Genomic DNA, 12,272 nt, shown 5'->3' with positions numbered 1-12,272 from the left:
GCCCCAGTGAGGTTTGATCCTATGTGTGGTATGTTACTTCATAAGATGGAAGGAGAATATGGAGGGCTGTGCCCCGGCGCACACAACTCAAGTTGGAACTGCATAGAGAAGGGTTGGAGCATCCAGTGCACACCCAGTGTACTCAGATACTTGGAGGTGAACCAAGGACTGCTCTAGTACTATTTGTGTGCTGCCTCCGACACTGTGCTGAGGACCCCAGCAGAGGTTCTTGAGTTTGAACCCTGTGCCAGGACAAGCCTTCTGGACCAAAGAAACCTGTAATAATACACCAACTGGGTGCAGCAAAAATAATCCTTTCTCTCAGAAGTGCATCCAAAATGGTTTGGAACTTTCTCATCTCCTTTCTCTTTTCCAGTCCTTTGGTCTAATAAGCCTCCAGTTGTCTGTTTCCTTAGGGGTCAGTCCTACCTCATGTGCTACTTAGATTCTCTCAACCCATTACTGTAGTAATCTTAGAAGATTAAATGAGCTACCTTCACTAACAGTTCTGCAGAATCTTACCTGTAGCTGAGTGATGTGCAGTTTGTTAGGGAAAGGAAATTTATTCCTTGCCACAGTTACTCTAACACAGCATGGGAATTAATTTCCCCCCCTACTTACATACCGGGGGCCTTTGCTAAGACCAACAAATTCAACGAGATGCTAAATGTAACCGACTTTAAGGGAGGAACTTACTAGTGTGGCTTTTGAAGTATTGACTTTCTTACAGTGGAAGGTCATGTGAATGTCTTCTAAGAATTACTGAGATCTGTATTGATTTCAGCAGGTTTTATTATTATACCTACTCCGTGCCTTCTACTGTGCCCTCTTTGCTATTAATAGCCAACACACTATTCCTAGGTCCATTACATAAATTAACAAATAAAGTGCGGGTAGAGATAGACAAGACTACAAATACCAAGGAAGATGGGAGACTTTTTAGTACGCCTCAGTTAAAAAATAAAAACCCCACCCCACCCCACAAAACCTAACAATCCCACTTTACCAGAAGGGTAGGGGTGAGCTGTCTGGGGGACGATGAAGGGCTCAGTGTGTCCCCTGGTAATCCTTGCGTGAAGCCAGAAAGCCCACCATGCTTTGTGTGTTTGGGAATGGGGCAAATATAGTAAACGGACAGGGAGGAAGCAACTGTGCTGCTGTGGGGAGATGGGCTGCATGGATTTTGTGAAAGTAGCCGTGGTTTGCACTCGGAGCACTGTGGGGTCAAGAGCTGACATGCTGTACAGGGCAAGGCAGGCATTGAAGTTACTAGAGAGACCTCTTTTTAGTATCCCTCCAGCGTGCAGGCAGCTCAGAGCTGCTGAGTGTTGCAGGGAACCTGCTGCCAGGCTCCACATTTCCCCCGCGGCCCTACTGACCAGCGCGGCACTCTGCTTGAGCCGCCACATCCTGCGCAAGAGAAGGGGCTTCGAGACGCGGACCGATCTCAGCGCTCGAGGAGGAGCACGCTGCACCTGCCGCCACACTGCCCACATGCTCCCCTCCGCTGTGGTGCCAGCGGCTGAGGCACGGTGCAAGCGCCAGCTCCATTCCCGGTAGGGTAGGGGACAGTTCAGCAGAACTCGCTGGGTTGCCAGCGGTGGCGGGAGCCGTTTCCCGCCAATCCAGCCCCTCCGTTCACTCGCCTTCATGTGATGCCCTGTGCTTTTGTTGCCGCTGCCGAGGCTCTTCGATGGGGCTCGCCCTGCGCCAGCAGCTACCCCCGCCTGGTCCAGACTGTGCCACCAATGGGCTGGCAACAGTGGGTGCTGCAGAGATGGTCGTGGTCAATCAGGAGCTGGAGCTGGAGGCGGCCTCGGGCCAATGGCGGTGGGAGCCCACGGTGACAAAGGCCCCTCAGCGCTGGCAGGCAGAAGCTGGGACGGGCCTCAGCGCCCCTGGCCCCTCAGCGCTGGTGCCCCCTCAGCCCCGCTTTGTCGTGAGGTCTTTCCTTAGAAGGAGGTGGGGGTAAAACACGTTGGGTTTTGTTGTGGTGGTCTTTCTGGTTTTGTTTTGACCAGGGCTCCAACTTTGTGTAGGCTGTAAAAATACGGCACCTAACAGTAACCCTTCCAGGCATCCAGAGGCCAGCCATGACCCAGGCTGGGATGTCTGCTTACTGTCCATCCTTTGGGCCAGTTCGCCCTGCCATGTGGAGTTCGAGCCGCCTCATCATAACGGCAAGTTAAAGCCTCACGGGGAATGAAAAATTTTCAAATCTGCTACAGAGGGTTTCTGAGGAAGTCCCTTCTTCCTTGGTGCCTGCGCTCCCAACACTTCAAATGCTTCCCCACCGTTAAAAGGCCCCTGAGGAAATCAGCGGTCGGTGGCATGTTTGCTTTACCTTGGTGCTGCAGAGAAGGGTTGTTTTAGTGCAAAATTAGAAATCACGCTGGCAAGACAAAGCAAAAGGACCGTCTGCAAACGTTCTGGCACGGTGCCCTTATTATATCCGTTATAGAAATGCTGCAGCTAGAACAAGGGAAGTGTAGAGGGAAAAACAAGTCACAAGGCTGGCAGCTGCTAGTGAGTGTCTTCGTGCCACTCATGAATTGGAAACATTTTGCATCACGCCTTTGTTTGCTAGGTAAAATACAATTTTTATTTCAGTGTGTGTTCTAATGAGAAGAGATGGCTGGTTCAATATACTACCTCGTGTTTATCTGCAGAAGTTAATGAATTAAAGGGGTCATTTATGCTGGCTAGTCCATAAACATGATGATAAATTATGTGAAGAAGTGTTTGAGGGCAACTGGAAAATGTTTGAATTACATCCCCCACATTTATTTCATTGTTACTTAGGATACCCTTACCGTGCACACAGTTTATGGGGATAATTAGGATAAACCAAAATTAGAAGTCTGATTTAGGTGGCCAGATGAATTTACATTTAATAACAGTGCTAAATAAAAAAAAAAAACAGTTGAATTACAGTACATCTTTTAAAGGATCCCTTTTTCTATATATCTATATTGAGATTCCTCTTAGCTTTTCTTTGTGGTTGCAGTTCTATTGCTTTCCATGGAACAAAAAGCAAGTTAAATAATACGCTTTTCCATCTATAGCTGCTGAACAAAACTTGAGGTGCATAGGTGTGTTTGTGTGTTTGGATATATGCAATTTCAAATAAATAGAAGCGTCATTATCATATTGTTCAAAGCAAAGCCGATTCTTCTCAGTCACCTACTGATTTAAACACTGTAACTGGTGCTTAGTTTATGCTGGCTGGCTGCCAAGCGAAAGCAATTATGTGCAATAATAGCAAAATTAAGAGGTGAGTGTTGCTGTTTTACAGCAGGACATGGCAAAACCCATTTCCTTCTGTCAGCTGTATCTTGATTACACACACAGTCACACACGCTCTCTTACACACATACACATACACGCACGCTCTTGTTCTTTGTCGTTTGCTGTCTTTCCTGTGGGTTTTAGCTTGAGGTCACTGAAACCAGAAAAGAGGAAGAGTATAGACCACAGTGACTGAAAGCAAATGAGAATAAAGCTCCCACTTTGTGGGGAAGGGGACAAGAAATGAAAAAAGAGCAAAACAAAAAGCCTACCCCAATTATTGTTCTGAGTGCGATAATACTTTGTTTTTCTCCCACTGGCAGGTGTCCTAGTGGTAAATGTTACATGGAGGAACAAGACTTATGTGGGAACACTGCTGGACTGCACAAAGCATGACTGGGCCCCTCCTAGGTAGGCGATCATTTGGAGTCTGTTTTTTCTCTGCTGTATTTTTACCCCCAATCTCTGTCAAGAGACTGTACAGAGATTAATAAAAACCAACTGGCTGTAATTGAAAACATGCAGTAGTGAAATGCGTAATTCTCTGTTCCACACAGAAATGTGGGGTGGGAGTTTTTGTTTCTTTCTGTTTTGTATTTTTGAGAGAGAAGGGGAAATACATGGGATTAAATCAGAGGGCAATTAATTTAAAAGTGCGTATTTCTATAAGTTTGGAAAATTTTAATCTCCATTGTTCTACTGAAGTGGTCTTGTTGTTACCATTTTTGTCTGGTTTTAATGACTTTCCCTTTGAGACTGTAACATTCTTATTTGGAAGAAAGACACCTTTCCTTTAAAATGTATGAAGGTTCTGTTATAAGAAGTGGTGGGGTTTTTGTATTTTTTTCAGTTCACAGCTCCTGCTGATGAAATCTGCTCTTGTTTATGTAGGTTTTGTGAATCGCCAACAAGTGACCTGGAAATGCGTGGAGGACGGGGCAGGGGAAAGCGGGCAAGGTCTGCTGCAGCTGCCACTGTACCTGGGAATGATGCGAGTTTTGCAGAGTCCAGGGGACTTCAGAATAAGAATCGAGGTGGTGCCAATGGGAAGGGGAGGAGGGGCAGCCTTAACTCGAGTGGACGCAGGACACCCCCAAACTGTGCCATGGATGAAGTCAAAGCCAGCCCCTCATCCACAAACAAGAGGAAAACTAAGCCTCCAATGGAACTAGATTTGAACTCCAGTTCAGAGGACAATAAATCTGGAAAACGTGTTCGTACTAACTCTAGAAGCACTCCTACCACCCCACAGGGGAAACCTGAGACTACTTTTTTGGACCAAGGCTGCTCTTCTCCAGTGCTGATTGACTGTCCTCACCCCAACTGCAACAAAAAGTACAAGCACATTAATGGACTACGATACCATCAGGCTCATGCACATTTAGACCCAGAAAACAAGCTGGAGTTTGAGCCTGACAGTGAAGACAAAATTTCAGACTGTGAGGAAGCGTTGAGTAATGTGGCACTTGAATGCAGTGAGCCAAGCACAAATTTGCCAGGCTTTGATCCACTGAAAGCACCAACCTCTCCTTCATCCATCACAACCCCTGGGACCCCCAAGGGAAAAAGGGAACTGACCAGCAATGGCCCTGGTTCAGTTATCAGTTCCAAAACTGGCAAGAATTCTGGCAAAAAGAAGGGTCTGAACAGTGAATTGAATAGCCTTCCAGTAATTTCTAATATGGCAACCACACTGGATAATTGCTCTGTAGCAGATGGCAATTTGCAAACCGAAATGCCGAAATTGGAGGCTGAAGGGTTAATCGACAAGAAGAGTTTGGGTGATAAAGGCAAGAAAGCAAACAATTGCAAAGTGGATAAAAACCTTTCCAAACTGAAAACAGCCAGGCCCATTGCCCCAGCGCCAGCACCAACTCCTCCCCAATTAATAGCTATACCTACTACAGCCTTTACAACCACAACTACAGGGACAATACCGGGACTGCCCTCTCTAACAACTACTATTGTTCAGGCTACACCAAAGAGCCCTCCGTTAAAACCTATTCAACCAAAGCCCACAATTATGGGAGAGCCAAGCACTGTAAACCCAGCTCTCACATCACTCAAAGACAAAAAGAAAAAGGAGAAGCGAAAGCTCAAGGACAAAGAAAGCAAAGAGACGGGAAGCCCCAAGATGGATTCTAAACTGGGAAAGCTGGAGGATTCAAAAGGATCTGGGAAGGACTTATCTGGACATTTTTTAAAGGACCATCTCAACAAGAATGAAGTGCTAGCTAATGGACTGTCAGAATCTCAAGAGAGCAGGATGGCCAGTATTAAGGCTGAAGCTGATAAGGTTTACACGTTCACAGACAATGCGCCCAGCCCTTCCATAGGGAGTGCCTCCAGGATGGAATGCAGCACTTTGGTGAATGGACAATCTGCCATGGCGCCACTGCACGTGTTGACACAAAATGGCGCAGATAGCGCAGCCGCTAAAACCAACAGCCCTGCTTACTCGGATATTTCTGATGCAGCTGATGATGGTGGCTCTGACAGCAGGTCAGAGGGGATGAGGTCAAAGGCCAGCTCTCCGTCGGATATTATTTCTAATAAGGACGGTGTTGTAAAAGGACATTCTTCAGCCACAGCACAATCGGCTCAAGCAAAAGAGTCTCATTCTCCCTATTACCATGGCTACGATCCTTATTATTCCCCAAGCTACATGCACTCTGGACAGGTCAGTGCTCCAGCAGCTGGGAACAGCAGTACCCCACAGGGACTGAAGATCAAAAAAGAGTCTGAGGAAGAGGCTGAAAAGAAAGAGAAGGCAGAGCCGTCAGATGCCAAGAAAAGCGAAAGCACTTCCTCTAATTTGCAGCCACAGCATCAGTCAGTAATAACACAAAGACACCCTGCACTTGCTCAGTCACTTTATTATGGGCAGTATGCCTATGGGCTCTATATGGACCAAAAGACCTTAATGGCCTCTAACCCTGCTTACAGGCAGCAGTATGAAAAATATTATGAGGACCAGAGACTCGCAGAACAGAAAATGGCACAACCTGTGAGGGACTGTGAAAGGAAGAATGACCCTCCCCTGAAAGAGATTGGGAAGGATGACAATAAGCAGAAGAATATTCCATCTGCCACTATTTCAAAGGCCCCCTCAACTCCAGAGTCCAGCAAAAATAACACTAAAATAGGGTCATCAGTCCCTAATAAAGGTGAGGAGACAAGCAAATCACAGATCCTTTCCAATCACCAGCAGCAGCTTCAGTCTGACAGTTTCAAAGCCAAACAAATGGAAAACCACCAGCTCATAAAGGAGGCTGTGGAGATGAAATCTGTTATGGACTCCATGAAGCAAACTGGAGTAGATCCAACCACAAGATTTAAACAGGTGAGTTCACAGAAATGGAACAGGGGTGTCTTGATTTATCGCTAAGTCATGTGAAATTTTTATCTCTGATCCCAATACGTTCTTCTATCTTTCCAGCCAAACAAGCGCCACCATCCTTTTTCATGCTGGGTAGTGCTGTAGGCTGTGAGCAGACCAACAGACTTTTCAGTTGAGCTGTTTGAAAAGAAGAAAGAAAAAAAAATATAGCAAGGTGGTGACAGAACCCAGGCTTAAGACCTGAATGGACTATTTTAAATTACATGCATGAGTAAAATAGAATTAGATTTCTCTTTTAGATGTAAATTCTAAGCAATTTTCTTACTTCAGAAATGAGAAATCTCAAGCAAAATAAGCAGCTTTCATTGTGAGAGGACTTAAAGTAGATTTGAAACATGGTTTGAAGTGTTTCCTTTTTTTGTCAAATGACAGTTGGCATTTACTAAAGATGGGTGAGCTGGTTCTTTGAAGAGTTGGCTTGAATCTCAGCTCTTTATCTTAACCCAAGGTGACCTTTTTGAAGCAGTTAAGTTCCCCTTCTCTCCTCAACCAGCCTCAAGCCCCTACAGACCTACACAATGGATGAAATCCTCTCTTCATTGAAGTCAGTGGTAGTTTTGCCATTGACTTCAGTGGAACCAGAATTTCATCCAGTGGCTTCGTGCTGACCTTCCTAGATGTCACATTGCCTTCATTTGAGCCAATGCAACTCTCTGTGTGCTCTGAACTGGAGCCTCAATGCCTGATGCTTTCATGTTCTGGTGTACAGTACATCCCAGACTTCACCCTGACGGGCTGTCTTTCAAGATACCGTGGGGTCAGGTGAGTGGGAGTTAGGGAGCTCTAAAGAGCGTGGGATGGTGCAGTCCCGAGCAGAAGATTTCTGCTGATTCAAATGAGCATTTCATCCAGAATGTCCAAGCATCTGGTTACATGCTTGCATTTTTGTTGCATGTGCCATAAATGCGTATCAGTTTGACGCAGTGTTTACAATGAACTTTTGCATACCCTGTATTAGAAAAAGTCTCCCTGTTAGTGCACAGTACTGATTCAGTGTAGCCTTGTAAAGAACTCACCTACCTAATTCTATAGTGTGTTTATAAACTGGTCTATGTAATATATTATGCAAAATGTATATGCAATTTTCTGCACATGTTCTTTAAACCATGTGGTCCTGATCCCATAAATACTTACCCATGTGTAATTTTACAAACTTGAAACAAGACGTGTCAGCTGAGGAAGTCTGCCTTAATGTCTGCCTTCTATTGATTCCTGAATGTTTGCAATATCAGTCAACATTAGTGTTGTCCCAGCTAGATCAGTTTTTCAGGTTCATTGTTCCAGGTAATCTAAATGCTCTGGCATATCATTAGCCAGCTTTAATTTTGTGGTTCACAGATATTTTTTTCTCTCTAGTGGGAAAATCTCTCTGTGGGCTTTAATTAAAATGTTTTATGAATAGCATGGTCTCAGAACTTTGATGCAATGCATATGTATTTCATGATTAAACTAGTTAAAGGCATGAAGAAGGATATAAGATGCAGCAATTGAATTAAATTTTGATAATAGTCTCTTGCTCCTTCATGGGAATATTGGTTTGACTTTGAGCTCAAGGCACTCTGTTGCAAGCAAACCTCTCCTCTATGTAATAGGGATATGTTATTAAAACAGCGATTAAAAATACATTAACTGAAGTATGGGAAATATCAATAGCAATCTTATTTCAGCATGTAAGTTCAGAACAAAATTTTTTTCTCCTTCATATTAGGATCCAGATTCACGAACATGGCATCATTATGTCTATCAGCCCAAATACCTTGATCAGCAAAAATCAGAAGAACTTGATCGTGAGAAAAAGTTAAAAGAAGACAGCCCTAGAAAAACACCTAACAAGGAAAGTTCCCTGCCTAACCTTCCTGTCTCATTAACAAGCATTAAAGAGGAACCTAAAGAGGTCAAGCGTTCTGATTCTCAATCAGTGGATGAGAGCAAGATAAAAAATGATGATCGAAAGACTCCTGTAAATTGGAAGGACTCTCGGGGTGCTAGAGTAGCAGTTTCCTCACCAATGAGTCAGCATCAGTCATATATCCAGTACTTGCATGCTTATCCTTATCCACAGATGTACGATCCCAACCATCCAGCCTATCGCGCAGTCTCTCCTGTCCTAATGCACAGCTATCCTGGTATGTATTCTGAAATTTGCCTTGCACGCTAGTTAAGGTTTGCACCCTCAAAGTGCAGTAAAGCCTGCATTTTAATATTTCTGTTAGTAGCTAGGGTGAATTAGAACCTTCATGGGTGACATTTGTTTTGCTTGTGCTTCCACTAAGGAAAGTTCTGTAGATTAAACTGATTTAATGCAAGATGTTCCTTTTATGAACTGTCACAGTTCCCAGCCACGGTTTTCTCAACCCTTGACAGTCTGCTATTGCTGTTAAGACTGACAGATAGTTTATTGCCTATAAAAATATTCTAAGCACTTACTGTCAGAACCATTATAGTTACTATTCCTTTCACTTAAAGAGGACCCATAAATGTCTCAAATGGCTATCAGCTCAACCCTCTTTATAACCTCCATTCATCAGGGTAAATTACATGAGGATATTGAAGAGCAAAGATGCTGTTTGATAGTCATGTGATCTATTTTGGATGTTCTCCTCTGTCCTGGCATTCCCTCCTCCCACCCTGATGTAACCAAAATGTAAAAACAGTAACTTGATGTGGTATTTATTGTTTACCTGCAGGGGCCTATCTCTCTCCAGGATTTCATTATCCAGTTTATGGGAAGATGTCAGGGAGAGAAGAGGCAGAGAAAGTCAATACCAGCCCGAGCATCAATGCAAAATCAACCACTGAGTCCAAAGCACTGGATTTGCTCCAGCAGCATGCCAACCAGTATCGCAGCAAGTCCCCTGTTGTAAGGCTTCATCTGTTGTTACTGAAGAGTGGTGCATATGGAGAGGGGTAGAGAACGTCATTTTAAGAAGCGCATGATCTGGCATCAAACTCTGGACACATGATTCTTCTTTATAGTACTGCTTAAAATAAAAGCAGTTTATAGTAAGGATGCTTCCATGGCATAACCTGGAAGTGACACATATAACACAGTCCTGTGCTCAGAGTCTTCCTATCTTAAATTAATAGACTCATACAGAAATACAGATTCAGAGGTGCACAGTTTATTGCAGTTCAACAGGATGCTTCTGTTTGGAAACAGATAATGAAATGAGAAGCTTGGTTGTAAGAATTATCCCCTCCCTGCAGTTACCAAGAAGCTGTATCTTCCAAATAGCGGATTACCAGTCCCCATTTCTGAAGATTTCCACATTGGAACACTTACTGATATTTTACTTTTGGATAAGTTGGTGCTAGTTTTAATTATGGAAGTCACTGACTCTGATTCTATTTTTAAAAGGGCTTTCTTGCTATTCAGGCAGGCTTGATCCCCAGAGTGCATTATAGAAAGCTGAGGATTCATTTGCATCAGCTTTCAGCAGCTCAGCTAGGTTGTTCATGCAGTGGTAAGTCAGCTGAGCTTAAGGCAGCCCAAAACTAGAAGTCATGGTGGCTTCAAGCTGCACTGTATGGCTCAAAATTTTTGCTTCTTGGAAAAATCTTCTGTTAGCCCGATATGCCAGGTCTAGGAATCAGGCAGAAATAATCCAGCACATGTACTATACCTTCAGAAAAAAATCATCTTCATCACTTGAATTCAAGATGTTGTTGTCAGGTGGTTCAAATTACAGTTTTGTTGTGATTTTGCCCCTTTTAAAATTCTCACATCAGTTTTCTTTCCGTTACTAGCCTGTGGAAAAATCAGCAGCTGAGCGTGAACGGGAAGCAGAAAGGGAACGAGACCGTCATTCTCCTTTTAGCCAGCGGCATCTCCACACACACCATCACACACATGTTGGAATGGGTTACCCCCTTATACCTGGACAATATGACCCATTTCAAGGTGAGCAGATGATTTCCAATGATGGGATTAGCTTACCTCATGGAGTCGTTACCTTGACATTGGAAATCACGCTTATGTGAAGCATTTTGAATAGAGACCATCTTGTTAAATCTGAAGTGATGTACATTTAGGAAGAAGGCTTGAAAATTCACAGCATAGACTTAACAGCAAACGAATAGCTTCATGCCTGAGAAATACCAAGTTTTGTTAGAGCGTTTTTTAAAGATGTACCAGTTAGGCTGTCATTCACATCAGTGTTTTGATTCCTACTGCAAAGTGACATTAACTGGCTGAAAGGCAGTAAAAAAAAAAACCAAACAACCTCCTTTTTGTATAATAAGGGTTGTGTAAGCAATAGAAGAAGTGTAACAAAGACAAAAGCTTTTTTATACTGAACATATTTTATGTACAAGGCGTTGCAGTCACAAGGGTTTGAGCTTGTTATAATTTGACCATCTGAAAGAGAACTCTTTGTATTTTGGCAAATGCAGTGCACAAAGTTGCAGCCAGGGAAAAAACAGCACAGTAAGATACAATTCATTCTCCCTAGGTTTTATACCACTCTTTGACTGTTTTTCTCTAACCCTGGACTCTAGCTGAATTAAAAGGAGATTTCCTCCCATGCAGCAAAATACATGGTATCACAATTGGTGGCTAAATGACATTAATTCGTTACGTTCGCTTGGTGCCTCAGCAGTTATTTTTCCTGTGTAAAAGTCTTGACATTTCTCAGTTTGACTCAGTGATTCCATATGCCTTTTGGGATGCATTATGCTTGTTCAGTAGGAAAACTGTAAAAATGATAAGTTATTATGAAAGTATTGTATTCTGAGCAGCTGGCATGTCATTTCTGTAATTCACTGTGACTTTTGATTTTTGTTGTTTCTTGGTACCTATTATTTCTACTGAGCTTCCCATTCAGGAACTCATATAAACCACTTAGCATCATGCAGTGCAGTACTTTGAAAGGAATATAATAAGTAGGAATGTTGTATTTTCTTGTAAAATATCTACCAAGGACAATTCAGTTTAGTGTATGAAGGCATATTGATCATACTGGGCAGATTGTTTTAACACTGCTGCCTGTAATATTTGCGATTTTCTGATGGTGGGGTTTTTTTTGTCTGTTTGCCTTAAGAGATGCTTCCTAACATTTCTCTGAGCACAAAAATCCATTAAAAACAGAAGTATGTCAACATTCCTTCATTTCTTTTTTCTCTCAGGATTGACCTCTGCTGCCCTTGTTGCCACTCAGCAGGTGGCTGCACAGGCATCTGCATCTGGTATGTTTCCTGCACAAAGAAGGTAAATAAGCCATTAAATCTTAAATTACATATTTTAACACAGGAGAGAGAAAATCACAGATTTTATAGCCTGGTGGACTGTAGTTCCCTGTATGACACAGGTTTTAAGGATTAAGAAAAACTTGGGACTTTGGTCTACCTGTATCTTTACTCTCTTTGAGAAAACATGACATTATGTCCTTGTGTCCTTTAACTGTAACATAGAACATTAAGAAGGCACAAGTAGTCTGTCTTCTGATACTTTCTGCAGACTTACTTTTTAAGGATTGGTGTTAAGGTAAAACAAGTGGTAATGAAGTACAGTTTAAGATCCAGAGTTTCTGTAAAAGGGGTTTAAAATTCATGTTTGGTGAGACCCATGTGCTACCAGGAAAGCTTA

The 12,272-nt window shown here is 43.0% G+C and overlaps 1 protein-coding gene across 2 annotated transcripts in view; it reads left to right on the top strand.

Moving 5' to 3' along the window:
* ZNF608 (zinc finger protein 608) overlaps window positions 1–11,898 on the top strand; it is a gene marked incomplete at both ends in the record, with an annotated part of 84,076 nt that extends 72,178 nt beyond the window's left edge. For both annotated transcript variants that reach the window (XM_084278122.1, XM_084278121.1), the window contains 6 exons: window positions 3,612–3,699; window positions 4,180–6,631; window positions 8,397–8,814; window positions 9,376–9,548; window positions 10,436–10,589; window positions 11,813–11,898. In XM_084278122.1, the coding sequence (XP_084134248.1) occupies window positions 3,612–3,699; window positions 4,180–6,631; window positions 8,397–8,814; window positions 9,376–9,548; window positions 10,436–10,589; window positions 11,813–11,898 (3,371 nt within the window). The remainder of the gene's footprint in view (window positions 1–3,611; window positions 3,700–4,179; window positions 6,632–8,396; window positions 8,815–9,375; window positions 9,549–10,435; window positions 10,590–11,812) is intronic.
* Window positions 11,899–12,272: the final 374 nt, after the last annotated feature.

The sequence above is a fragment of the Gallinula chloropus genome, assembly GCF_964237585.1.
Source record: "Gallinula chloropus genome assembly, chromosome: Z".
NCBI classification, from domain to species: Eukaryota; Metazoa; Chordata; class Aves; order Gruiformes; family Rallidae; genus Gallinula; species Gallinula chloropus.
This window is presented reverse-complemented; position numbering and strand designations above follow the sequence as displayed.